Source organism: Myxocyprinus asiaticus, chromosome 17 (assembly GCF_019703515.2).
Source record: "Myxocyprinus asiaticus isolate MX2 ecotype Aquarium Trade chromosome 17, UBuf_Myxa_2, whole genome shotgun sequence".
Lineage (NCBI taxonomy): Eukaryota > Metazoa > Chordata > Actinopteri > Cypriniformes > Catostomidae > Myxocyprinus > Myxocyprinus asiaticus.
In genome coordinates, this window is record NC_059360.1 from 17,957,103 (window position 1) to 17,983,274 (window position 26,172).

Sequence of the window (26,172 nt, forward strand, 5' to 3'; positions counted from 1 at the left end):
TAGCTTTCCTGCTGTTTGCCTGACAAGGCCAAGGTTTAAGTGGAGGAAGCCCAAACCCTTAATAAACAGGGAACGAGTGGCTCAATCAAAGACAGTTTTTCCACAGTCTCCTCTATAAGCATCTGTGTGTCTGCAATACCCAACACAACATCAGCCCAGTCGTTAAGCAAGTTTCCTCCCATTGTGGGTTTCTATTTAGACTCTTTCTCCGTTTCTAACCTGCTTTATGAATGGATTTGGGCTCTGACACTTGGAGCTATTCATCTTGGCCTGCTTTTGACACACCCCCTCAAATGCAGCATGAAGTCTTCCTTCGCTCCACTGCATTTTCTGACACTCTGACAGCTCAGATGACTGATGTGCTTTAAGAACAATGTATAGCAGCACAACCCCTCCCCGCAGTCTCAGTTCCCATGCAAGTCTCTTCATTCAGGCCCACCACCCAATGTCTGGGCAAAGCGGGTTGTCACTCCTGGCACTACTTGAGCTGGAGTCTCCAATTGTGTGTTGCTTTGCTGCTTCATTAAGCTGGAATGAATTAATAGAAAACAGCATAGAAATCAGACCGAAAATCTACACACAATTATGTGTTGATTGAGATGAAATATAAAGGCTATTAATGTCTCACCTGCCTTTTAAAGGTTCATAGCCTGTCCATATTTGGAGTGTTGACAGATGATTGGTTGCATCGCTGCAGGAGGTGGGGTCTGATTGTTTTTTCATAGGTGTGAGCTCATAGGTGTGCTGTCACTCCAATGAAAAAGCGATGAGAGAAGACTTAACAAATGGCAATCGAAGGATTTGAGGTGACGCATAATTGCCCCAGATAGCTGCGAGGGTTTTTGGCAGACTCTTCAAAAAGGGCGGGAAACCACAGAGGCTATAAACTCTTCAAGATATATGGTGACACCAGGATTAAAATTAATTCTGAGGATTAAGTGACAGAAAGCGATCAAATGTAAATAAATAGCTCAAACAAAATGAGTCAGTAAATTTTCCAAAGCTCATATAAGTTCTGACATGATTACTGAAAAAAATGCGACAAACCCATAAGTTGAAAGGATAGTTCAATTCCAAACATGAAAATTTTTCATGTTGTTCCAGACCCCTTTTACTTTCTTATTCCCTGGAACAGAAAAGGAGATTTTAGTCATCATTCAGTTTTATAGCATCTTTTTTTTTTTTTTTTTTTTTTTTTTTTTCCATACAATGAAAGTGAATGCTGACTGAGGCTGTCATTTTGGCTATTTATTTATTTATCATTTTTTTTTTTTTTTTTTTTTGCTTAATTTTTTTGTGGTTAGAATGAGACTGAGCACATAGCTACAGCAGACAAGCATTAATAGGAATCTTAGTATAATGTGCATGTTATGGAATTAGCTCGAACACATATTGTCTGAACATGCAGTATAGACTGGGAATTTCAAAGATAAGATCTTAATGACATTTTAGCTGTTTTCATAATTACACTGGTGTATGGATTCGAGTGATAAACAACTGCCTGCAAAGTACGAGAAGCGGTCACGTGCACATTCTGTTATAGTGCTATACCGCCATCTATTGGTCAGGCCACAGCATCACGTTTACACCTCAGTCTAGATTAGAAAAATAGTTTATAGACCACAAATGTAAATGAATAAAGTACTGCGGCGCAGGGGTTTTAGTGAATTCGCGCAGCGTTTAACATATTTTAAGAAATATCTTCGGCTTTTCATTTTGTGAAAGTACTGAATGTGCTGCCGAACAAAAATGATCATCTGAAAACTACTCGAAAATGTAGTCAATGGAATATATGTAAGATTGAGGTGTTGGTTGACGAATATGGGACATTTTCAGCAGTACATCTTCCAGCTATCCATTAAAAACGAGAGTTCTCTGTGGTTAAGTGTAAAACTAGTACATTTCTTCTCCATGTTTCTTTCACTGTTTTCACTCAGCTGAGTTTCTCTCAGATCAGTGGTGTAGCAGTGTCTGAAGAGGTGGGAATTTATGAAGGACCCCCCAAATAAAACGTACCTGGTCTCTAAAATTCATGTATTTGCATTTATATACAGTACATATGTTAAATGTGTAAGAAATATACTTTTTCCATTAAATAAATAAATAAATAAATAATAAATGGGTGTTGTAATTATAGTCCCACATGAACTTACAAAATGTATATCAGGGTAATTTTCTTGCTGGAATGGTGTAGAGTACACTGCTAAGAGCCATGGTATGGTAACTTGATGTTAAATATGTATTTAAATTAATAGGTGTCATTAATGTTGCTTTCATTAGGCTACTATGAAAATTGTTAATATTTTATAATTACTCTAATTAATAAACTAATACATACATAATACACAATAAACTGTTCAGTATTGTATACGTAGCTAATATGAGTGTAGTAATGTTCACGTTACATAAGAATGAATGGTCATTTGTTTTATTTGTGTATTATAATGTGCTTTTCTGTGTATAGAGAAATTGTTTTCCTACTTAGAAATATAAATTTAAATGATTTGATATCACAAGAAAAAGGCAATAACATCGGTAAAAGGCAACAAAAAAAATAATAATATTAAAGTAATATTTTATTATTTATGAAATATTTATGTTCTTAAAAATTCAGCCTGAAAGTTCTTTTCAAATTATTAACTTTATAGAACAAAACTGATAATCTCAGGTTTACCTGTACTGGCTAACTTGTTGGAGTGAGATTTTGATGACATGGGCTGAATCAAACACACGCACAGACACACACACACACACACACACAAACTTATTTTTATATCATTGTGGGGACTCTCCATAGACTTCCATGCATGTTATGGTAGATCTAATGATAATTTCTATCCTCTAACCCTACCCCTAAACATCACAGAAACCTTTTTGCATTTTTACATTTTCAAAAAAACATCGTTTAGTATGTTTAATAAGCCATTTCCCTCGTTGGGACTGCTGGCTGGGCCCCACAAGTTTGGTGATCTCAGGTTTTACTATACTTGTGAGGACATTTGGTCCCCACAGTGTAGTATAAACATGTGCACACACACACACATGTTGGTGCAGCTATCATTATGAGCACTCTCCATAGACATAATGATTTTTATACTGTACAAACTATAGAGTCAATCCCCTAACCCTAACCCTACCCCTAACCCTCACAGAAAACTTTCTGCATTTTTACATTTTCAATAAAACATTGGCTAGTATGTTTTTTAAGCGATTTAAATTATGGGGACACTAGAAATATCCTCATAAACCACATTTAAAGCATAATACCCTTGTAATTACCAGTTTGTAACCTAAAAAAAAAGTCCCCGTAAACCACTTAAACCTGCCCACACACACACACACACACACACACACACACACACACACAAATTTTAATATATTGAATTATTCTGTTAATTTTTGTTGTACTATACCATAGGGATTCTTGGAAAATTGTTGGAAAATCGTCGTGAGTAATTATTCAGTTCAATTGAGGTAGACAGTCCAGTGTTTTCGCTGCTACTGGCTTTTTTCTGCAGTCCCTTACCTCTGAATCAGGTAAACTGTTTATGAAAGTCTGTCGTTTTGTTAGAGAAAGTTAGGAGAAAGAGAAAAGTGATAAGTGTGATAAAGAGTCTGACAATCTGCGATTAAAGAGGTTACTATGATTCGCTGGATCCATTGTTCTATTCATTTGTTTGTACTAAATCTTAATCATAAAATTTAGGGGGGCAGGGCAGCCTGATCACAGGCTCAAGTCGGCGATAGGAGGTCGATAGATTTGTCTAATAGAATAGTCTGTTTTCAGAATTTTTAACAACTGCCCTCAGTGGCCGTAGGCCTGAAAGCATGTGTCTCATGCCAAATGGGTGAGTTGGCAACCCTGTTTTAATTTTAAACTGGTTTTTTATATTTTTTTTTTATTAACAACCAGTCAGCAACTGAGTTGAGTCTCACAAGCTGTTTTTAGCAGTTTTTGCTTTATTTCAAATGAGTCAGTTAATTTAGTCAGATAGTACAGTCACCACTCTGACTGTTTATTTAGTCTTTATGATCCACTAAAAAGAGCTGGCTCATACGAGTCATTCGCTCAGGAATCGGACAACACTGGTAGCGCTGCATGTTTCGTGCTGAAGATTCAGTAGGAATGCACGTGCACGTACAGAAAGTGCACTTAAGTTTTGAATAAGAACCGGTTCTCGGTCCCCAACCTTGTTATTCAAACATTACCAGAGAGATGTCTTCCCTCCTTTCTGATGACACGAATGGTCCATTGCCTTACTGCGAGGGTGCAACCTTGACTGTAGCCTCCTTGAGGACAAAACTGGAAGGTGTTACATTACTTTCATCAGTTCACAAACAATGATGGAAGAAATAAGTTGTAACATGACAATGTATTTGAGAATTTAATGCACCCGCTAGAGTGGCTTAATTGTGACACTATGAAAATCACTGGCTAGATCACTGGCGCTTGGCAGGAGTTAATTTCTGACCCTGGCTGTCCGAAAGACTTGTTTTTTAAATTTCAGATTTCTAAAGCTAAATACATACAGTTAATTTTATGACTGGGTGACCATTTGTATCCACAACAGCAGGGATCAGAGAACACTGCCACACACTTCTCACCTTAGTCTCCCTAAACACTGTTCTGTTTTGGATAGACATAAATCTCATTATTTATTACATTATGGTTCCAAAGTCAGCAATAACCAAAATCCACCAAAGATCACAGAAATTTAAAGATATTAAAACTATATCCACTTAAATGAACAGTTTCTGCTGAATACAGAATAAAGGGACATGTTCAGAGCTACTTGATGTGGTATTATTTTATACCCTTACATGTGACAGACTGTAATGTTAGTTGCAAACACTTTGACCAGTTGATTCTATTTATTTATTTGAAGAGATGGATCATTATCAAGCCTTTTAAAAAAAAAAAAACAGATCTCTGTATGAAATTATCACTGCTTTAATTAAAAAAAAAAAAAAATGTTGAAAAAAGTAAAACTGTACGAAAGTGTCAGATGTGGGGTGTTATTTGCTTCATATCACACATTTAAAAATTCAAATAACAACACTTACTGCATTCCCACCGCACATCAAATTACCATTGCCTAAATCCACAGGCTGAATGCAAAGAGGTACTGTAAATAAAAATAGACATGGCATCAAGTAATGTCTCTATTGTTTTTGTACATATGTTGATATGGTCGTCCCATGAGGGGTCTCATCTGTATTATGATTTTATAGAGAATGATTAGGCCTACAATGAAGGAACAAAATGACAGCCCAGCACACTGCTTACAAACAGGAATGCAAAATATCAAGAAAACAGGATAGAGCTGTCCTTCATCAGTACTTGATAATCATAAAAATAATGCATAATTATTTGACAATCATTTAACACACTGCAGAGACAGACATGCAAAACACACAATGAACTCCAGAACAATAGATGCAAAACCACACTTTCAAAGCTATGGGAATAATAACATGTAATATTAATATTGCAGCTTTTGTTAAAAAATGAAATATCAGATCTTTTTAACCTTCAAAAATACCTCATAGCCAATAATATTGAAGGAGATTTATTTTTTCAAACTATATATTTTTTTTTTCATTTTCTGAAGAAAATGTGAGTGGTGCTTGCTTGTGCAAAACTCGTGGCCACGATGCGAGGGTAATCTCGAAGGATGGGCATTTTGTGTCATTTTGTAGTCGAGTACTCTTAACACCTAAGAATACAAGTAATCCATTACTTGAAATGTAGAATTTAAAATAAACCTTCAACCTTTGAAACTGTTTTTCTTATTTAAAAATGATCACTATGCATAAACAACAACATATAGATTCAAAAATGACAAGAAAACATTTGCACTCACACATAGAATCATACACTCCATATCTTCTGAAAATATACAATCACTCTAAATCAAGACAGAATTGTATTTTTGGGTGAACTATTCCTTTAACAATGTCACACATCCACAGCGCCAGCCAATGTGTTGATTTTTATTTATTTTTTATCCCCTTATCTCCCCAATTTGGAATTCCCAATTCCCACTACTTAGTAGGTCCTTGTGGTGGCGCGGTTACTCACCTCAATCCGGGTGGCAGAGGACAAGTCTCAGTTGCCTCCGCTTCTGAGACAGTCAATCCGCGCATCTTATCACGTGGCATGCTGTGCATGACACCGCGGAGACTCACAGCATGTGGAGACTCATGCTACTCTCCGCAATCCACGCACAACTTACCACACGCCCCACTGAGAGCGAGAACCACTAATCGTGACCACGAGGAGGTTACCCCATGTGACTCTACCCTCCCTAGCAACCAGGCCAATTTGGTTGCTTAGGAGACCTGGCTGGAGTCATTCAGCACACCCTGGATTCGAACTTGCAACTTCAGGAATGGTAGTCAGTGTCAATACTCGCTGAGCTACCCAGGCCCACCCAATGTGTTGATTTGTAATGGCAAGATTTAGGTGAGGGAAGTAGTTTTAATTGCTGCCCACGGAATGCAAAGGCACATCAAAAAAAAATCAAATTACAATATTCGAGTAGTGTTTTTACATGTCGAATCTTCAAAACTGAACGAGTACTCGATTATTTGATTGTGCACATCCCTAATGGTCACCAGGGCATTGCTATCTGGTTGCTAAGGTGTTCTGAGTGGTTGCTAGGTTGTTGCTCACTGGCCCAGGTCAAAAGAACCCAAGTCTATGAAATTCTGGTCCCTATAGTGCTCGGGTACCTCATTCAAAGTAAATATGGTTTTTCATCCATTTTATCACCTGCCAAGAGAAAATGTAAGTCTAATCACTTTAGACCTAGCAGGAAATAGCACACGTCACATGATACAAGCATAACAGTCATCTCTAAAAATTTCCCAATTTTACATCTATATTCATACTTCAACTCAGAATCATTGTAAAAAAAAAAAAAAAAATTTGGACAGGTGTGATACTTGTGGTTTTAATACATTTTTGTTTGGTTAGTAACAACAGAACAGTACAGATGTTCCACAAACTTTCTGGAAAATGAATAATCTGTAACTGTAAGTTACCATGCAGGTAATACCAAGCCAGTGAAGCAAACAGTAGCTTAAATATGCTCCAAAAATATGCTCTTTTTTTTACCTAACTCTTTAATGTAGACATTCCTGAGGTCTGTAGATCTACTTACATAAATGCCTTTATTGTGACCATCATCAGATCAAAATGACTTGAAAATCTAGCACCAGTTCACTTCATTTCCACATCCATACAACACACCCTCTCCAGTGTAATCACAAGGTACCGTGATGTTTTTAATAGCATCAATAAAAAGCACCTGCACTCTATATATGTAAAACATATTACAGTATGTGTTAAACCACACGAGGGGAAAAAATTAAAGAAATTAATTTTACAGAACAGTCTCAGAAAGTTTTCTTGGAAGACAACGCTCATGCATGTTAATGAATATAAAAGTACAAGGCATTGTTTAAGGTATACAGTACATACAATAAAATAGTTTATATATCATAATCATTACATTTCTTAAAGGGATGAAAATTCTCTTATCATTTACTTACCCTCATGCCATCCCAAATGTTTTTTCTTCTTCTTCTGTAGAACAAAAACAAAGATTTTTAGAAGAATATTTCAGCTCCGTAGGTCCATACAATGCAAGTGAATGGTGACCAGACCTTTCAAGCTCTAAAAATCTCGTAAAGGCAGCATAAAAATAACCCATAAGACCCCAGTGGTTAAATCCATATCTTCAGAAGTGATATGATACGTGTGGGTGGGAAACAGATCAAAAGTAATTTTTTACTATAAATCTCCACTTTCACTTTCACATTCTTTCATATTTTGAAAGTGAAAGAAGAGATTTCTCATCCACACTTATCATACTGCTTCTGAAGATATTAATTAAACCACTGGGGTCTTTTGGATTATTTTTAAGAGGTCCTTCTGGGATTTTGGAGCTTGAAAGGTCTGGTCACTGTTCACTTGCATTGTATGGACCTACAGAGCTGAGATATTTTTATTAAAATCTTAGTTTGTCTTCAGCAGAAGAAAGAAAGTCATACACATCTGAGAGGGCATGAGGGTGAGAACTATCCCTTTAACTACATTTAGGTTTGCTTTTGTCCTAACAGTTATACGCTTTGCTACTACATCTACATCATGGACACTATTTATATTATAAAAAGGATTTGCTTCGTAAAAGCACTTGATATATTTCCTTTCTTCTCTCTACAAGTGATGTGTCTGTGTTCCGGGTTTCCATATTATTGAGATGGCATCCTTGAAGAAACGCAAGTCGTTTGTCCCCTCCCAGAGTTTCCAAAGTAGTTGGACTGGTTGGGGAGGTATGGTACTGGGATAGGTGCAGGGTTAGTCCTCTGTTTGTCACCAGCTGCCACTCCTACTGACAAACCTAGAACAGCTGCTTGCTTTTGGCTAAAGTGAGATCAGTGAGTTTTGGGAATTATTCTAGCGAAGGAATGTTTCTCCACATTAGGGGAAAGTGCCAGCTGGACAAAAGATTAAACCAGACAGTTCCTCGTCCAATTGTCTTTTGTCCACACCAGCTGTTTCTGAGCAAATCTTTCCCCAAAAGCATGCAGGAGAGAGATTGTTAGATGTGAGGATAAGAGTTGTGGGTGACGGGACAGGGTTGTGATAAACTCAGCTTTAGAGATGTGGAAAGGGGCCGACTTGCCTCAATCCACTTTCACGTACCCGTAAGTACTGGTGGCCCCTCCGCTGGCCCCTCTTCCTCTTCCTCCTCCTCCACCAACTCTATCCGACTGTTCCGACTGGCCAGGCTTGGTGACATCGTCAAAGCACAATCGCAGTGTGTTGCGTATCACTAGGCGCTCTACAATGAACGAGGCACAAAACCAAGGCACGGCGTACTCTGCCGTGATCAGGCCCATGAAATTATATTTAAACTCAGAGTAGTCCCAGGGACAAGCATTGAACTGCCTTAGTAGCAGACCTGTGCCAAATTCCCACAAGTATGTCCACAATGTGTAAATGATGCAGCGGAGAAGGACGTTGCATCGGTCCCGCAGACAGAGATACATACGCTCTACGATCAGAATGCATGTCCCGTAGATGAAGAGTGCCCAGACGCTCGTCACACCAGGAAACTTCCAGTTGCAGTTGACCACAAACTCCCAGGCAGCCGTGAACATGACTTCGCAGAAGTAGCCATGGATGGCGTACAGGTACCACCGAGAGAGGGCAGTAAGGGGCTCAGGGGTCACCGTGGTTGCCATGATGACCATCTTCCTCCTTTAATTTTGACGTGTGAAGATATTAGGCTTCAGTAGGTAAAGAAAAAACAACGTGTTACAAATCCACCTACTGCTGCAACGAAGGCTACATTCGAAATGCAATGCTAGTGTGCTGCTAGTAACTCATACTGTATACAATGCCTACTGCCAAATTTTATTTTTAAAAAGTATGTGAAACAGTAAGAACTATGACACCCTTAACATTTCAAACAGTAGTTTGCTACATTGTTGTCACATGTGTTCAACTTGTTGCATGTTTAATTCAGCAAGAAGCGTCCAGTAACTTTGCATTTGTAATCTAGTTTTGTGTAAAATGGGTATACATGGAAATTGACCCTTTTCACAGACTGTGATGATGCATTTCCACCTTTTTAGCAGCAAAATTCTACACTGAAAAAAAAAAAAATAAATAAATATATATATATATATATATATATATATATATATATATATATATATATATATATATTGTGGTAAATATAGCAGAAATGATTAAGTACTTTCTACATTGAATAAGTTAGTTTAAACGTAAACTAGAAAATATGAAGTAAATTCTACATTTGTGCTCAATTCAAACATGCAAAAATGAATGCTCTAGCTTATAAGTAAATATTTATGATTGTTTGTTAACTTTAGGATTGATACATGATGACACATTGTAAAGTTGAAAAGCTTGTCAAATTTATTTGCTAATTTGAGTACATTTCACAGGTAAATAAAATAAGTAGAGCTGTAAGAATTAACGTGTTAACGCATGCAATTTATTAAAAAAGTTTAACGTATTAATTTTTCTCAATCACGATTAACGCATTTACCGTTAATACAACACAAACCAGCAGAAACACTTTTTGGAAAGGCGGAACCTTTGTAATGTGTCCGCCCAGAGTCATTACACTGACGCACACTTCACAACACATTGGTATTTTAGAGCTCCTTGCAACACACACACCAAAGCCCTTCTACCAAGGAGAGCCTAAAAGCTTAGCATAAAATAGTATAACACAGCGGACCCATAGATATTCTATAGGCGATACTGTCAAAGCACACTAGTTGACTGTTACGCTCTCTCCTATGATAGAGCCACGGAGGTTGTTATCTTTATAAATAAAATAATTTCTGCACACACATACAACAGCGCATCCGTGAAAAAATGATGGAGAAATGAGCTCTTAATGCTATTTTTGATGTACAAAACATTGTGATAGAAATCAAGTATTTTTCAGCCTATGTAAGGTTGCATTTTAATTACCACAGAAGCACGTCAAGTCTTAACTATCACCCAAACGCAGAATATGACATTTTTTCTGCAAGCGCTTTTCATGTGGAGTTCAAAGCAGCGATTGACGCTGACATTACCACCCAGACGCAAATCATGAACACGGCTTCACGATTGCTGTAGCAAAGCAGATAGACACAGTCTACTAGCAGATTAATACTGTGGAGGATGAGAGTTTAAGAGATTTAATGTCCATTGCATTAAATATGCAACCTATGTGGGGATTAGTTCTTTCAATTAGTCAACCTCCTAATTAGATTTTGGGAAATGATTAATGTTACTCGAATTGGTGCTATTTTAGTACAATTCTATATTTGTACTGTGGAAGGCTTTGTTTGGAAAATGTTAATAAAGCATTATATTGTTACATGTTGTTTTCTTTCTTAAGATGGAAATAAATGCATTTTGACAGAAAATTATGTATATATAGTCAAATTTCATCCATTTCAAAATCTGTGATTATTCCCTATTAACTACATTCATCGCATCGATTAATCGCAATTAAAAATGTTAATCGACTGACAGCATTAAAAATAAGTAAATTGTACTTAACTTTTCAAAGCTGGTGTTCCCAGCATGCACTAGGCTTGAATAATTAATTAGCTTGCATAGTTTCACTGTTTGCAAGTTTATTGACACCGTTTTCACCATTCACTTGCATTGTTTGGACCTACAGAGCTGAAATATTCTTCTAAAAATCAGTTTTTCTTCTTTAGAAGAAAAAAAGCACATTCATAATGACATGAGGGTAAGTACATGATGAGAGAATTTTCATTTTTGGGTGAAAAAATTAGCATTTTGGAGCTTCAAAATTTTGGTACCCATTCACTTGCAATGTGAGGACCAACAGAGCTGAAATATTATTCAAAAAATCTTCATTTGTGTTCAGCAGAAGAAAGAAAGTCATACACATCTGGGATGGCATGAGGGTGAGTAAATGATTAGAGAATTTTAATTTTTGGGTGAACTATCCCTTTAAGTAATGGATAAAGGAGTTCATTGTTTGGCTATGTAAAACCTCAGATCTATTGTTAAGGGAAAACTTACACATTTCATTATAGTATGGAAGCCTTTTGGGAACTGTTTTTAAGGAGTCTGATCCAAATAGTCTATTTTCACAAGGTCATATAAATGTAATAGATACTGGTATGTGTGGGTATGAATAAGTGAATGTATGTGTAATGTATGTGTAAATATCTATAGCTTTTAAAAAAACATATTAAATAATATTTATTACTTTCAAATAATATCTTCAATAAAATACGTTTTTTGTATTTTTTTTTTTTTTTAAGAATGAGGGATTGTGGGTGCTATAAATAACAATAAATTGCATTTCATTCTTAGACACTCAAAATGTTGTATCAGTACAATTCCATCAGAGTGCAGTTCCTTGTGCTAAGAGGGTGACAATCTCCACTCTAATGGAAGGGCCATTATGAAATATTAATCTATGCACTGAGATAAGACACAGCTCTTTTCCCACACCAGAAGACACAAGTGCTCAGGCCTCCAGGCAACGTAGAGAGATTTAGAAACGTCTAAAGCAGAGCCCCATGTTATGATGTTTACATGAGCTTGTATCCCATCCCCCCATTCAGTGGCCTTCTAGTCAGCATTCATATTGATAACCCTCTGCCAAACCACTTATTGACCTTCTCAGGAACCTGGACAGTCACTGATGTCAGTCTGGGCATCACTCTGCTAGACAGACACAGATAGCTAGATAGCTGCACAGATCAGCATCAAAGCAGAATAACTGCTGTGGATGTTAAAGTCTTGCTGACAGAGAATCTTTGTGCAACAAATTAAAAAAAGAGCAATTGATTGACTGCTGGCTGGAAATTGTTTAGTGGGATTGACCTAAATTAAGTGGAAAGATGACTCTCAAGAAACCTGCCAAGAATGGGTCATGTCCCATCCATATCCCAAGAATTGCCTTCCTTTGTCAATATCAGCTATGCACCTGCCAAGAGTACAAAGGCATGTCAATGACAGGGACAATATTTGATAACTTCCTTCTTAAGTGCACTGGAATGACTGGCTCTGATGCAATTTTGCTGCTGTTATTTCTAGAGGTGACTGATGAGGGCTCTGTTCTCTTGCCATGAGTTCACTCCACTCTGCACCAATATAAATGGCAATGAATCAATAGCGCACACTGCTCAGTTACTCCTAGACAGCATCTTGGCTCCAGCCCGCACACAACCTTCATTCTTCTCATCAGGTTATGAGCAGTGTTGATGTGCCTCCAAAGAGCTGTTAGGTGATGATCATGTTTCATATGGAGGAAGAACCAGTTTCATTCAATGTTTTAGCATGAGGCAGACAATTCATCCTGAGTTTCAGCACTGTTAGGGCGTTTAATGAGGCTCAAATGAAATAAAATGCAAAACTATGGTAGTAAAAAGGGGTAAATGATAAGGAGGGACTAAAGAGTAAAAGTTAAAAAAAAAAATTTTTAATTGGTTGATTTTTGTACATTAAAGGAATGTTCCAGGTTCAAAACAAGTTAAGCTCAATCAACAATATGCATTATGTTGATTACCACAAAAAATAAATAAATAATTTTTTTTTTTTAATCGACATTTATTTTATATATATATATATAAACAATGTATATATATATATATATATATATATATATATATATATATATATATATATATTTCCTCCCTTTGTCTCCCTTTTTTTGATTTCTGAATTTATTTTTTTTATTGTAAAGTGTCCTTGAGCTTTGGAAAGGCGCTATAGAAATAAAAAGTATTATTATTATTATTATTAAAGATACATCCAATTCAGGGACACATGGTTTTGTTGTCATGACAACGAAGTTGTAAAATTGGATATACCTTTACACAGATAAGATTAAGCAAGCCATTTTATCACATTAAAATCATGTTAACATTAACAGTATAATATTTACGCCTTGGGGCTACACTTTTGAAACGGTATGTATTTTAAAGTTTATGGACTTGCCCTATTCACTTCCACTGTGAGTGCTTTTTTTAAAAAGAGGAATGAGTAAAAAAAAACAAATATATATATATATATACGTATATTTGTGGAAATCAACATTATGCAGCAAATGCTGTCGCGACTCGTGACTCCCAAGCAGTAATGTAGTGTTAGTCAGCTTGCTGAAAATAATGGGAATTGTGGTCAAATACATCCTATTTTCTCTGTGTAAAAATAGCCGTCTGAGTATTTCGTGGTTGCCGGTGTGCAAGAGTGATTCACTACAGAAACCGTTCTCTCCTCCGCCATGTTGATTACATCTTCTCACAATGCAAAAACTCCAGTATCAGGTAAGCACCTTGAGTATGTTTTTGATTACTCCGTCTGTTGTCTTAACTGTGATAATCCTTAATGCTGAAGCTGTTAGTTTAACTGTATTTCCCAGCTGTAATGTCATAGTAGTAATCCAAGCGATCGTGAAGTCAAAAACAATACCAATGACTTCAAAAGAAACCACTCGCTGACTCTGACTTGCAAGCATTTACTCAACGCACTTCAAACTTTACTGGCTCATAACACAAAAAAATATATTTTGTTGCCACCTGCTAGCTAAAATCTTTAATATAGCAGGAAAAAAAAACACTCATCTAGCTCTTACACTTTAGTTTAGAACAGCACGAACACAAGCGGAGTGATACACACAGTGAAGAGTCCGAGTGCTGATGGTGTGAGACATCAGTGCTCATGGAACGTCTCTCGTCCAATCAGATTCGAGCACCGGAACTACATGTTGTATAATATTATATAATATTGTTGTTATAGCCACCCCCACAAAGAGTTATATATGTATGAATAAATACACTTGACCCAAAATACAGTATGTGGCTAAGATTAAAAGTAACATTTTACAATGACCGCGTTTACATGCACGTTCTTACACCGATTATGCATAATAAGCAGACAACGTGTGGTCATGTGAATGCATTAAATGGCTTTCCTTTATTGGTGCAAGTTCACAAACCGCTTAAGAATAAGTTGGTCTGCACGAGTACATTTTTGCCCATTACCCCGATTTTGCGTTGCATGTAAACACCTTAACCGGCGTTCTTACCGTCTTATCCAACGTACGAAGGTGTTGTGCGCATGTCTCTTTGCAGTTTGACTTCAAAAGTAGAGTAAACACGGTTTTCTTGTTTTTTCAGATTTGTTATTAAGCTGATTTTTGCGTATTGGTGTGAACGTAAACAGGCTCAATCTGAGACCTTCCACATATGAAAGCAATATGGACTCTTAAAAAAAAAGTGTAAAACATATTTGTGATTTTTAGCAAATATATTTAGATTGCCCCTACAGAAAAGTAATGTAGAATACTCTGGTTCAGAGATGGTGACAGATGCTAGTATATAAAGCACTAATTACCATAGTGCTTTATATACCATGGCACTGTATGATCGCCATATTAATGTACCACGGTATTTGTATAGTACTACCATGATACATGTCCAATAAACATGGTACTTTGTTAGTGTGAAAGTACTTGTATCACTGTACTGCTTTATTTCAAGTGATTCTGAAGCAGTCCTATCACCTCAGTGTCTTACATTAAACGAAGGACCACAAGTGTGTCCCTGACCCTCCAGACTTCCTCACATATGGGGCATTGCCAAGAGATTAGCAACTTCTGAGCCTTTATAAAGAGGTTTAGTCACATGGCTGCTGCACCAAGGCAACAATGATGTTAAAAAAGACCGACAAGGCAAGATGTCTTTGATTCTGAATCCTTACAAAGATTCCAAATAGTGCGTGACCAACATTTGCCGTAATCGCACGTTTTTAAATGCTATCAGATTGAGATGTGAACAAGTTAAACTGCAGTGGAGCTGATCTGACACACTAAATCCGCAGTTTTAATCAACTGAGCTTTGAGTGTCTTTGATCTCACACTGTTGATGTAAGTGGGGGCTTCAGCTTAGCAGTATGAAATATGAGGACGGAGTCAGCATTACAAAAATCGACCCGGCTGAACTATCCCGGAACGACCTCTTAAAGGGCACGCAATCGTGTTTATGCACGTTTTGCCCTATTGCACATTAGTAGGTGATTGAGATGGGAGAAGTGAGGGAGGCAATGACAGAGGCCTGTACCTTGTCAAATTCCTCATTCGTGTGAAGAATTTGAGCTTTTTGGTGTGTTTTGACAGGGGCCGTTCACATCAAACTCGTTCTAGCGCTAAAAATAAATAAATAAATAAATAAATACAATAAAAAAAATTTTTTTTTAAAAAAGCCAAACGCAGCATCACATTTTAACAGTTGAAGTTCTTTTAACTTGACACGGAGTCTAAAAACGGTCAAATACGTCCGGCTAGCCTTTGCATCGAAAAACAATTGAGAAGCAGCGCGGAGAGACTCAAATGCGAGTTCGGTGTGAACGGCCCCTCGGAATAATGTCGATCATCTCAGATGCCAATATAAACATAATTGTTTAGGATGTGTAAATTTGATGGCTTTTCGTCTTGACAGGGGCACCGGTCGGATGCGCAGCGCAGGCCTCCATGACAACTGACCACTGCAGCGCTGCGCCGGCTGCGCAGACACAGTTCACAGAACTGCAACAACTTAAACACTGAACAATCCGCGTCCACAATGTATTATACAGTTTTACATTATGACGCGCGACTTTTGGAACGCGGCATGCTTTTGGAACATTTGATTTACCTCTTAGAAAAATGACACCATGCGTAATGGTGCGTAAAAGTTCGGACATCGAAGAAATGATCTCGGCAGGAGCGACATCACAGATAGTTAACCAAGTTGTTGCGTAATTAAGATCTGAGCGAAAATGAATGAGTTTAGGATGGAAATACGCGATGGAGATGCCAACACTGACTTGCTCTTTCATCTTCTTTCATCTAATAGCCGAGCCGATGTCCAAGATAATGTTTACAAAACAAGCATTCAAAAAGTTACACACAGAACTTAATAAGGCCGGTTTACTATGACTGTACCTGAGTGGATTTGGGGGATAACCGATGCAGGAAACCACACTGAGGCAAATGGAACATCCTAAAAGCCGGTGGGACTTACCGTATCATTCCTCCGCCGCCGAAGGACGAGACGAACCGGGCATCTGCGAATGCATTTTGGTTTAAAACAAAATACAGAAAATTGTAGGACAGGTTGCTTCTCAGTGTGTATTTGTACCCGGTTCTCTCTCTTGCTCTCTCTCCCCTCTACTGTCCGGTGATAAGTGACATTTTACTCCAATACAGGCGGTATCTCAAAGCCCAGTGAGCTGCCTAACTAGCAGGCAGCTTTTTTTTGGGCCTCATAAGCACAAATCACACCAACGCAGGTCGGCTGACGGAAAAAAAGCGCCAGCAAGCTCATATGATGCCTACAATGCTGTCTAGTTAGGCACCTCACTCGGTTTTCAGACACGGCCATAGACTCTGCTCAAGCGGCCACTTTTAACCATTTCACTGCTTTGTTTTGAAGAACATTTAGTAGGATGGAGTTTTCAACATCAGCATCAACATTGTAATAATAAATGTGAGGCCTGATGACACTGAAATGATGCATTGATAAGGTATATGCTTCTATGGTAAAATTACCCTTATGATGAACATATTTAACACTGGAATCATATAACCTCATTTAATAACACTTAAAGGAATATTCTGGGTTCAATACAAATTTAGCTCAATCGACAGCAGTTGTACCATAATGTTGATTACCACAAAAATAATTTTGACTCGTCCCTCCTTTTCTTAAAAAATAAATACAAAAATTGAGGTTACAGTGAGGCACTTACAATGGAAGTGAATGGGGCATCTTTAAAATGCTTGTTGTTTAAAAATATAACTAAAAGATGTAAATATGCGTGTTAACATGATTTTAGTGCGATTAAATCACTAACCATTTCTGTGTAAAGTTATAGCCAATTTTACAACTTTGTTGCAATGACGATGCAACGGCGTAAACATCAAAACCCTAAAACGACCATAAACAAGACCATTTAAACGTTACAGCTCAAATAATACATGAGTTTTAACGGAGGAATTAATGTAAATGCTTTAATGCAATTATAAGCTTCACATTTCTGCTTTAAACACTCCAAAAAATTTGCCCCATTCACTTCCATTATATGTGCCTCACTTTAACCTCCACTTTTGCTTCTTTTCTTTTTTTTTTTTTTAAAGGACAGACGAACCAAAACTAACTGTGGTAATCAACAATCGACAGCCACAAATGCTGTCGATTGAGATTAACTTGATTTGAACCCAGAATATTCCTTTAATAGGTCATCGTTTGGCTGAAAGTTACAGTGTGCATCAATTGGTATACATTTACATTTAGAAGAATGGCAATTTATCACAGATGTTACGTTTATCAAACCCTCCTTAGCTTTTGTGCAATGGAATTATTTTTTTAGTAACTTGATTTAGATATAATATAGTGTCAGTTCATAGTCTTTAGAAACAGATGCCCAGGTCATAGTACAAACAAATCTACTAAAGTGTTAACTTTTAGATACCATTTTTGGTTGCAACAATGAAAAACTATACATAAATCTTTGTGAAATTCCTTAAACGTTGATCATGAAAATTGTTTTATTGCTAATAAAACAAATATCTTTTAATTTTTTTAAGAAAACTTATTTGTGTGGTAAGTGAGAGAAGCTCTCTATTGCCCTAAAGATATCAATATTTGATAAGCCAACTGCAGAGTAAACTGGGTTGTATCACATATCCCAGGCCTGAAGCTGTCTGTTTACAAGTGCTGCAACTGAAGTATTGGTGCAAATGTGAGGAATAACAAACACCACACTCTTATCCAGGCTTATTCTTAAGAAGGTGCATCATTGTATTAATGGGGTAGTACCTTATCAGAGTTCCCATGATCTCTAGACAGCTCTCTATTTATGCAGGAGAGAAGAGCTAGAGTTGTTTCCTTACAAAAAGAGACATTTTCAAAGAAGATGTTGTGCATGGCAAATCCATTACAACAAGCTTTGATAACCGCCAGAGGCCCAAAATGCACCACTGTACAATAACGCCTCCCTCCTGTTTTGATTTACATATTCACAAAAGAGAAATTACATATAGAAGCATAGTTGCAATACTAATGTAAAAGGTAGAAAAAGAAAGTTCAAATTGTCTTTCTGAATAATTTAAACTTCTGCTGTGGCAGGACGGGCTAACAGAACCGGAGAATACAAGCATCCAAACCAAGAGAAACAGAAGTCATATAGTCCTTCATGTTCGCGTGGATCTGACATGATGAAAACAATGCAAGAGACAAAAATGACAGTTCGTCCCACCTTTACATTATGGTTTGGGAGCAAGCTGTTTCAAGAAACGTTCAAGATACTTAAATTTTATCATCAACAAGTCATTAAAAAGAAAATGGTTATACTTGATAAAAAAAAAAAAGAGAACAGTAATAATTATTGTAATAATTATAATAATAATTACAATGACAGAAGTAACAGCTGATAGTAAATAATAATCAGTCCTATACAATCAGGTCAGTCCTGCTATTGGCCACAGGCTCTTGTAACCCATGGAGTTGTCAGGGCTTTGTAGTCTTTTTAATGGCTTCAGCTATAAAAATGGGCCGCTTGGACAGGGCATGCTGACCGCAGATTCTTTCTGAGGTCCATCCGGTACTGAGAGCTGAAAAGAAAATCTCTCGAGTCACCTATAAATTGAGCATAAGAGAGATTTTGTCAGTTTTTAGCCATCAGAGACTATAATAAAACAAGACTTTTAGTGAGATTTTTCTGAATGTGTTGGGAGAGTTGCTTGTTGGGACAAAGGCCTCATTCATGTAATATTAAATTTTTTTTTATATAAATACTTTGCATGGGCAATAAAAGACTGAAATCCATAACCAATACCATATTTTCAAGAATACAAATCACATTGTTTTCTTTCTTTTTTCTTTTTTGTCATCGGAAAGGTCCTGCGACTTATAAAGAGAGACTTCTTTATATAATTTATACGTAATCAGGGTATCTGCAGTTTCAAAGGAATGAAATTTAAGACTATTTAAGGTGAAATAAAATGTAAACCTTTAAGACCACTTTCGCAACGAAACAAATGGTTTAAAAACACATTACATAATTAATTAGCATGTCAATACAAAACCACTGAGGATGGATGTCTCTGAACAAGTTTATTATATTATTTTGTGCATATATGTGGGTTCATTTTTAAATAATATTATTTAATATAATTAGTGCTGTCAGTCAACTGAAAATTTTTATCGCATATTTTTTTGTAGTTAATCGCGATTAATCGCAAATTTTGAAAGTGCAGAAACTTGACACTATATACACCAGTCAAAATGCATTTATTTCCATCTTAGGAAAGAAAACACAACAATATGTAACAATCATAATAACGCTTTATTAACATTTTCCAAACAGAGCCTTCCACAATATAAAGATAGAAATGCACTAAAATAGCACCAGTTCAAGTAACATTAAACATTTCCCAAAGTCCAAGTTGGAGTTTGACTAACTGAAAGAACTAGTCCCCACATAGGTTGCATATTCATTGTGATGGGCATTAAATCTCTTAAACGCTCATCCTCCACAATATTAATCAGCTGGCAGACTGTGGCTATCTGCTTTGCTATAGCAATTGTGAAGCTGCATTCATGATTCGCGTCAGGGCATCAACCCCAGTGTACATCGCCGCTTTGAGCTCCACATGAAAAGCAGTTGCAGCTAAGGTGACAGCTAAGACTTGACTTGCTTCTGTGGTAGTAAGCGTCAGTGTGATGACTACGGGCAGACACATCGACACATTGCAAAGGTCCCACCCTTCAAACAAGTGTTTATGCTGGTTCATGCTGTATTAACGGTAAATGCATTAATAGTAATTAAGAAAAATGAACATGTTAAACTTTTTATGTGTTAACGGGTTAATTCTGACAGCTCTAAATATAATATAACATAAAAACTATAAATGTCTTATGAATTCATTATGAATGCATTACGTAATGTTAACCTATACTAATTCATATAGGGCCTCATTCATGAAACCTTTGTAAATATTTGAGTAAATTCAGAGTAATTTGTGCATAAAATGGACCTTTTTGAAAACTTTCCGCCAGATTCACAAACGCTTCGTACTCCCCAGATTTGTCAGTAAAACCTGCGTATGTTAGTGAATTTAAAACATTCGTAAAGAGGGCACGTTAATTTACAATCATCATAATTCACACCCATGAAAACGTCATATAAGGAAGGCACCAGACTCACTAGTAAATGCTTTTAACATCTATGTGGAACAGTAATGAAATAGTTTTTATGAATGAAGTGCATTCACAATATAAAATTTTGATTTAGCAAGCACAGTAGCTTCTAAAAGAAAGTGAGGACTTACTGTCATCCCATGTTTTTGCTGTCACATGACGCTCTTTTGTGAATCAAACAGTTCAAGAGGTCAATAAAAATGGTTTGACATGAGTGTAAAACATGTTCAGTTCACACCAGGTGGAGGATGTCCACCACCATTAATCTTCTCTGGTTCAGTTCAGAGCACATCACCAGCATCATTTGGGAAAGTTCTCGGGTAAATCATGAAGGTAAAAGTGAAATAATTACAAATGGAAGAATCTTCAGAGAAATTAATAGAATGCCTGAAGAAGATCTTTGACTGAAACGCTGTAAGATATTACAGATTTGCAAGCTATACGAAAATGTGTGGGCTTTTTCTATTTTTTCCTGTTGTATTGTGAACGTATGTGTTTTTTAAAATAAATTTAACAGCATTAGCATTAACTATACGTTATCAACTGAACGCGATTTACCGATGCCTATACTAAATTATAGAGCTCATATGAAATAAAAAAATAAATAAATAAAAAAAAAAACTGTCCAACCGGTCACGTTAGAGGCCGAGGGCATTCATTTTTTCAAGAAAAATCAAGCACTTCTGCTGGAAAAACGATAAGCAGAGTTGGGGGAAAAAAATTATACTTTGAAAAAAATTTATTCAAGCAGTAAAGAAACGTGTTTAATAAGTATAGGCTATGGTTTAAAACGAAAACACCACTTTTTACTTTGTTTTTTTGTTGTTGTTTTTTTTACTAATTTGTTAATGTTTAAGGTAAATTTTACTCATTTTATTATTAGTAAATTTTTTCATTACTTTTTTAATTTCACTTCTATCAAAGTGGAATGGCAGTTTGCCTGAAAGAACACAAAACGTTCGGATGTCTTTCGCACAATTTACACGTGGTCAGGAGCCGGTGTAAATTTCGTTCGTACCAACTAAAATTTTGAAAATACAAAAATACAAAATACAAAAACTCAGAACTGCTTTACGAATGATTTACAATTGTACTGCTCGTGTTTCATGAATGAGGCCCACATGCAGTAAAAGTTATATGTATTATATTTAGAAATTAACATTAAAATTCATGAATTCATGCATTACCTAATGTTAACCTGTTTTAACCAGTCAGAAATCATTATTTTCGAGCCATTTGTTGTTAAACTAACATTTCCCCTTCGTTTGGTATTTTACCTCATAATCCACCTCAGCGCATCCCGTACCACTCTAACAGCTCTGTTAGCATGCAAATCGGCTTCTATAGTTAACACAAACTAATCAAAACACACGTTTGCTGTTTTAAGGGTCTTCTCTACTACACCCAAAAATGTAAGACCTCTGCAAATTATATTTAAGACTTCTTGTATATTATTTTAGATATACAAGACTTTTTATGGTATTAAATATTAAAAAGTTAATTTAATAAGTTTTAAGACTTAAAAGACCCGTGGGTACTCTTGTAATTGATATCGGCCAGTCAAAAACACTGCACACTAAATCACATATGCTAACACACAAACAGATGAAAACATCAGTCATAGAGACAGTGGTAGTGTTTTAATTAGCTTATTCAGAGTATTTATATATTCCCTCAATGTAAGTCTAGTGGATTTTTGTGCCGCTTTTATAATCCACTAGGTGAAAATCTTAGCAAGCATCATTAAATTGTTTTTGAAATACCCAAGTGTCCTATACCTGCTCTCCTTGTCTGAGTATAGCAGTCAGTCTTCAGTGCAGAGGTCAGTCCAGTTCATGAACCTCATCCTGCAGTCCAGAGGGAATTCGGCCTTGTTCAGACACCCTCTTGGTCATTATTTCCCACTGAGGAGCCAGGACTTTGGGTTTGGGCCCTGACACACATAAAGAGAGAGAGAGAGAGAAAGAGAGAGAGACAGGAGATAAATCCATCCATGTTTGTTGGTAACTGACCTCACAGGCAAGTCATGTAAAAAAACACAACAAAACAAAAAAACAGTGGTTTCAAATGTCACTTTTTCACATTTTACCAACACAAAATACTGTGTTCCAATCATAAATGCGCTAGTGACATGAAGGCCGTTTCAAAAGGTAGGCAGTAACAATATGCTGCATTCTAAGATACCTTATTTTGGCCAAATACATCCGCATACAAAGCAATCCGATAAAGTATTGTGATGTAATCCATGAAAAAAAATCAAGATGGTGGACGAAGTCAAGAAATATGTAGATAATAAATATATTTGTTTTTCATCCGTTACTGAAAAGCATCAATGAAAATAGTTCAATCCAGTTTTAATTGACTATTTTACCTAATATTTGTATGTGCTGTATACTTCGCAATATGCTAACGTCAAACTCTAATGTAATCAATTGTGAGTCAAAAAGACATCCATCTGGCACATTTGTGTACATGGACAAACACTTAAAAAAAAAAAAATAGCGTAGACTGAACACAATAACATGTGTAAACGACCCCTTGAGATGGTAGCTACTTAGAAAGGGAGTAGAAAGCTCACTAGGTTTTAGAACAAAGCTACTGTCTCTATGAGACTGATATTCTGTAGTTTCTTGAGCTGTTCATCTCTCAAGGGTTTTGTCCCCATCTGGTTACAAGAGGTACTACATGTGCTCTTTTGCTAACCTTGTCCTTTAGTTAACATACTGCATGCAGCTCACAGAACAAAAGACCAGGTTCGAGGCTGGCAGCATGGAAACAAACATTCAATTTATTGCAATTGCATGAAATAACCCAAGCGCTTACTGTAACAATAAGCACATCAAATAAATTTGATATGAAGAAAATAATCTAAAAAAAATCAGGATGGGGATGAAGAAAAAATAGGATTTGCTACTTTGGACAGAATGGTGCCAGGCTCATCAGGAGTTTATATAACCGAGGAACATTGGTTTCCCTCCAAACCCTTGCATGGAGACAAGCGGGTAATTTAGCACAATGTGACAAGGGAGCATGCACAAAAAAGTGATACATGGTCGAGAAGCCCCCCATTGAATTGGCTGTTATGGTGCCTTTAGTCGGTGTGTTTTTGGGGGTCTGATCTCCTGCAGGACCAATAATCCATGTGAGTCACTTCTGATCCGTTACCATGACAACCCTGAAAGCCATTCAGAGATTAAAGTATAGCGTGTGTGTAGTTGTATGGAGGTTGGTGGAGATCCAAGTGGGAGAGTTAAAGACAAGTGAATGAGACATTGCAAAAAGACAGGGAAGAGAATGAGTTGTGTGGGCAGTACAGGAAGAGCATCTTGCAAACACAACCCATCCAACTCCTGCTATTGATTGCTTACCATCCAAGCCATTGTGCTGCTCATAGGTGCGCTTGCCCAGGATGGTTGGAGAGCCGTTGTTGAGGATGGGCATCGATTTGATGGGCGTCAGGCTAGCAGTGGAAATTTTGGCTCCTCGCGGAGGATCCGGTCTGGGTGGGCGGGGGTGGGCCTCTGGAATGTGACAGTTTTGACTAGTTATGATTAAAATGGACCTGATTCAAACAAAAAACTTGATATTAAAAGTTTAGGTCACCATGCAAGCCTGTTTACAACCCATTTTACTTCTGTAATGTGACGAATTTCCGAGGCAACAGGTATTCAACATGAAATTTGTAAAGTGGGTCAAAATACACTCAATTAACACTTTATTAGGAACACCTGTACACCTACATTTTCATGCAATTTTCTAATCAGCCAATCGTTTGGCAGCAGTGCAATGCATAAAATCATGCAGATACGGGTCAGGAGCTTCAGTTAATGTTCACATCAGCCATCAGAATGGTGGAAAAATGTGATCTCTGTGATTTCGACCGTGGCATGATTGTTGGTGCCAGATGGGCTGGTTTGAGTACTTCTGAAACTGCTGATCTCCTGGGATTTTCACGCTTAACAGTTTCTAGAGTTTACTCCGAATGGTGCCAAAAACTAAACACATCCAGTGAGCAGCAGTTCTGTGGACGGAAACGCCATGTTGATGAGAGAGGTCAACGGAGAATGGCCAGACTGGTTCGAGCTGACAGAAATGCTACGTTAACTCAGATAACCGCTCTGTACAATTTTAGTGAGCAGAATAGCATCTAAGAATGCACAACACGTTGAACCATGAGGTGGATGGGCTACAACAGCAGAAGACCACGTCTGGCACTTTATTAGGACCATAGTGTTCCTAATAAATTCTTCAGTGAGTGTAAATATACTGCATTATCAAAAAAATATTATTTGTAAGAAATAAGGGTTGTAATTCACTATTCTCTGTAAAGCTACTTTAAAACAATACTAATTGTGAAAAGCACTAAACAAATGAACATGAACTGAACTGAAAATTGTTCTTTTTGAGTTTAAACATCTAACATTAATTACTCTGAAAAAAGACAGTCAACGTAATAAAAAATGTATATTTAAAATAAGGTTCTACTCATTAACATTATTTAATGCATTAGGTATAATGAACTAACAATAAACTATTTATTTTTACAGAATTAATCTTTGTTAGTGTTAATAAAAGTACAATTGTTCATTGTTAGTTCATAGTGCATTAACTAATGTTAACATACAACTTCTGATTTTAAAAATGTATTACTATATGTTGAAATCAACATTAACAAAGATTAATAAATGCTATAAAATTATTGTTTACTGTTAGTTCAAGTTAACTAATGTTAACAAATGGGACCTTATTGTAAAGTGTTACCAATTAATTTTGCTTTAGTACAATGACAATATAAAAGCCAACTATTTAATTTAGCAAATAATATGTCTTTGTAATATCATGTTAACTATTTCTTTCACAGGGGGTCCCTTGAAAGGGGGTCATCATAAATGGGAGTCCTTGGCATCAAAAAGTTATTACATTTTGATTATAAAAGATGTTTTTGGAACAACGTAGACAGATGAATTATTCACAATAAGACCTGAAACATGTATTGAGAAAGTAAATATGGATGATTTTGATTTTATGTTTACTTAACAATTTTACTCACCCAGATATCGAACCACTGACTCCAAAGGCTTCCTTATGGTCTGCTTTAGAGGTGCAGGTGTTTTGGACACATCTGGCAATCGCACAGCACCTTAAACCATGTGACCAATGAAATACCATTAAAACTATGTATTACAACATGAGGTGGTGTTAATAACGCTGAAGGCAGAAAATCCATTAATAAGTACGCACGATCAAGAATGAAATAATTACTATTTCTTTGACAGGCAGTGGGCGGCACAAAGATCCTTTAAAAACATATTCAAAATCAAAGTATGCATCAGTAGGAGCAGCCCTCATGACATCATCATACTAAGACGAGGGTTGGTGTGTTAAAATGTAATGGACCAGCCC

General features: G+C 36.7%; 2 protein-coding genes across 3 annotated transcripts in view; both read right to left on the reverse strand.

Moving 5' to 3' along the window:
- Nucleotides 1-8,009: 8,009 nt before the first annotated feature.
- Nucleotides 8,010-16,723, reverse strand: LOC127455049 (transmembrane protein 229b-like). 2 transcript variants are annotated; one of them, XM_051722611.1, is made up of 2 exons: nt 16,591-16,723; nt 8,010-9,300 (listed from the first exon to the last, which is right to left on the reverse strand). In XM_051722611.1, exon 2 carries the CDS (start codon nt 9,262-9,264, stop codon nt 8,695-8,697), a length of 570 nt encoding a protein of 189 aa, XP_051578571.1. In that variant the 5' UTR covers nt 9,265-9,300; nt 16,591-16,723; the 3' UTR covers nt 8,010-8,694. The 2 variants fall into 2 exon arrangements, with proteins under 2 accessions (XP_051578571.1, XP_051578570.1); XM_051722610.1 differs by having other exon boundaries at nt 16,512-16,720.
- Nucleotides 16,724-18,097: 1,374 nt separating this feature from the next.
- Nucleotides 18,098-26,172, reverse strand: part of LOC127455038 (metastasis-associated protein MTA1-like) — a 79,457-nt gene continuing 71,382 nt past the window's right edge. The window contains exons 15-18 of the mRNA XM_051722586.1: nt 25,820-25,909; nt 24,138-24,290; nt 22,548-22,702; nt 18,098-19,206 (exon numbers count right to left, since the gene is read on the reverse strand). Of these exons, the coding sequence (XP_051578546.1) occupies nt 22,593-22,702; nt 24,138-24,290; nt 25,820-25,909 (353 nt within the window). The 3' untranslated portion in view covers nt 18,098-19,206; nt 22,548-22,592. The remainder of the gene's footprint in view (nt 19,207-22,547; nt 22,703-24,137; nt 24,291-25,819; nt 25,910-26,172) is intronic.

What these genes read in the sequence shown, in the direction of transcription:
- LOC127455049 (XM_051722611.1), bottom strand. Translation starts at nt 9,264, where the DNA reads ATGGTCATCATGGCAACCACGGTGACCCCTGAGCCCCTTACTGCCCTC.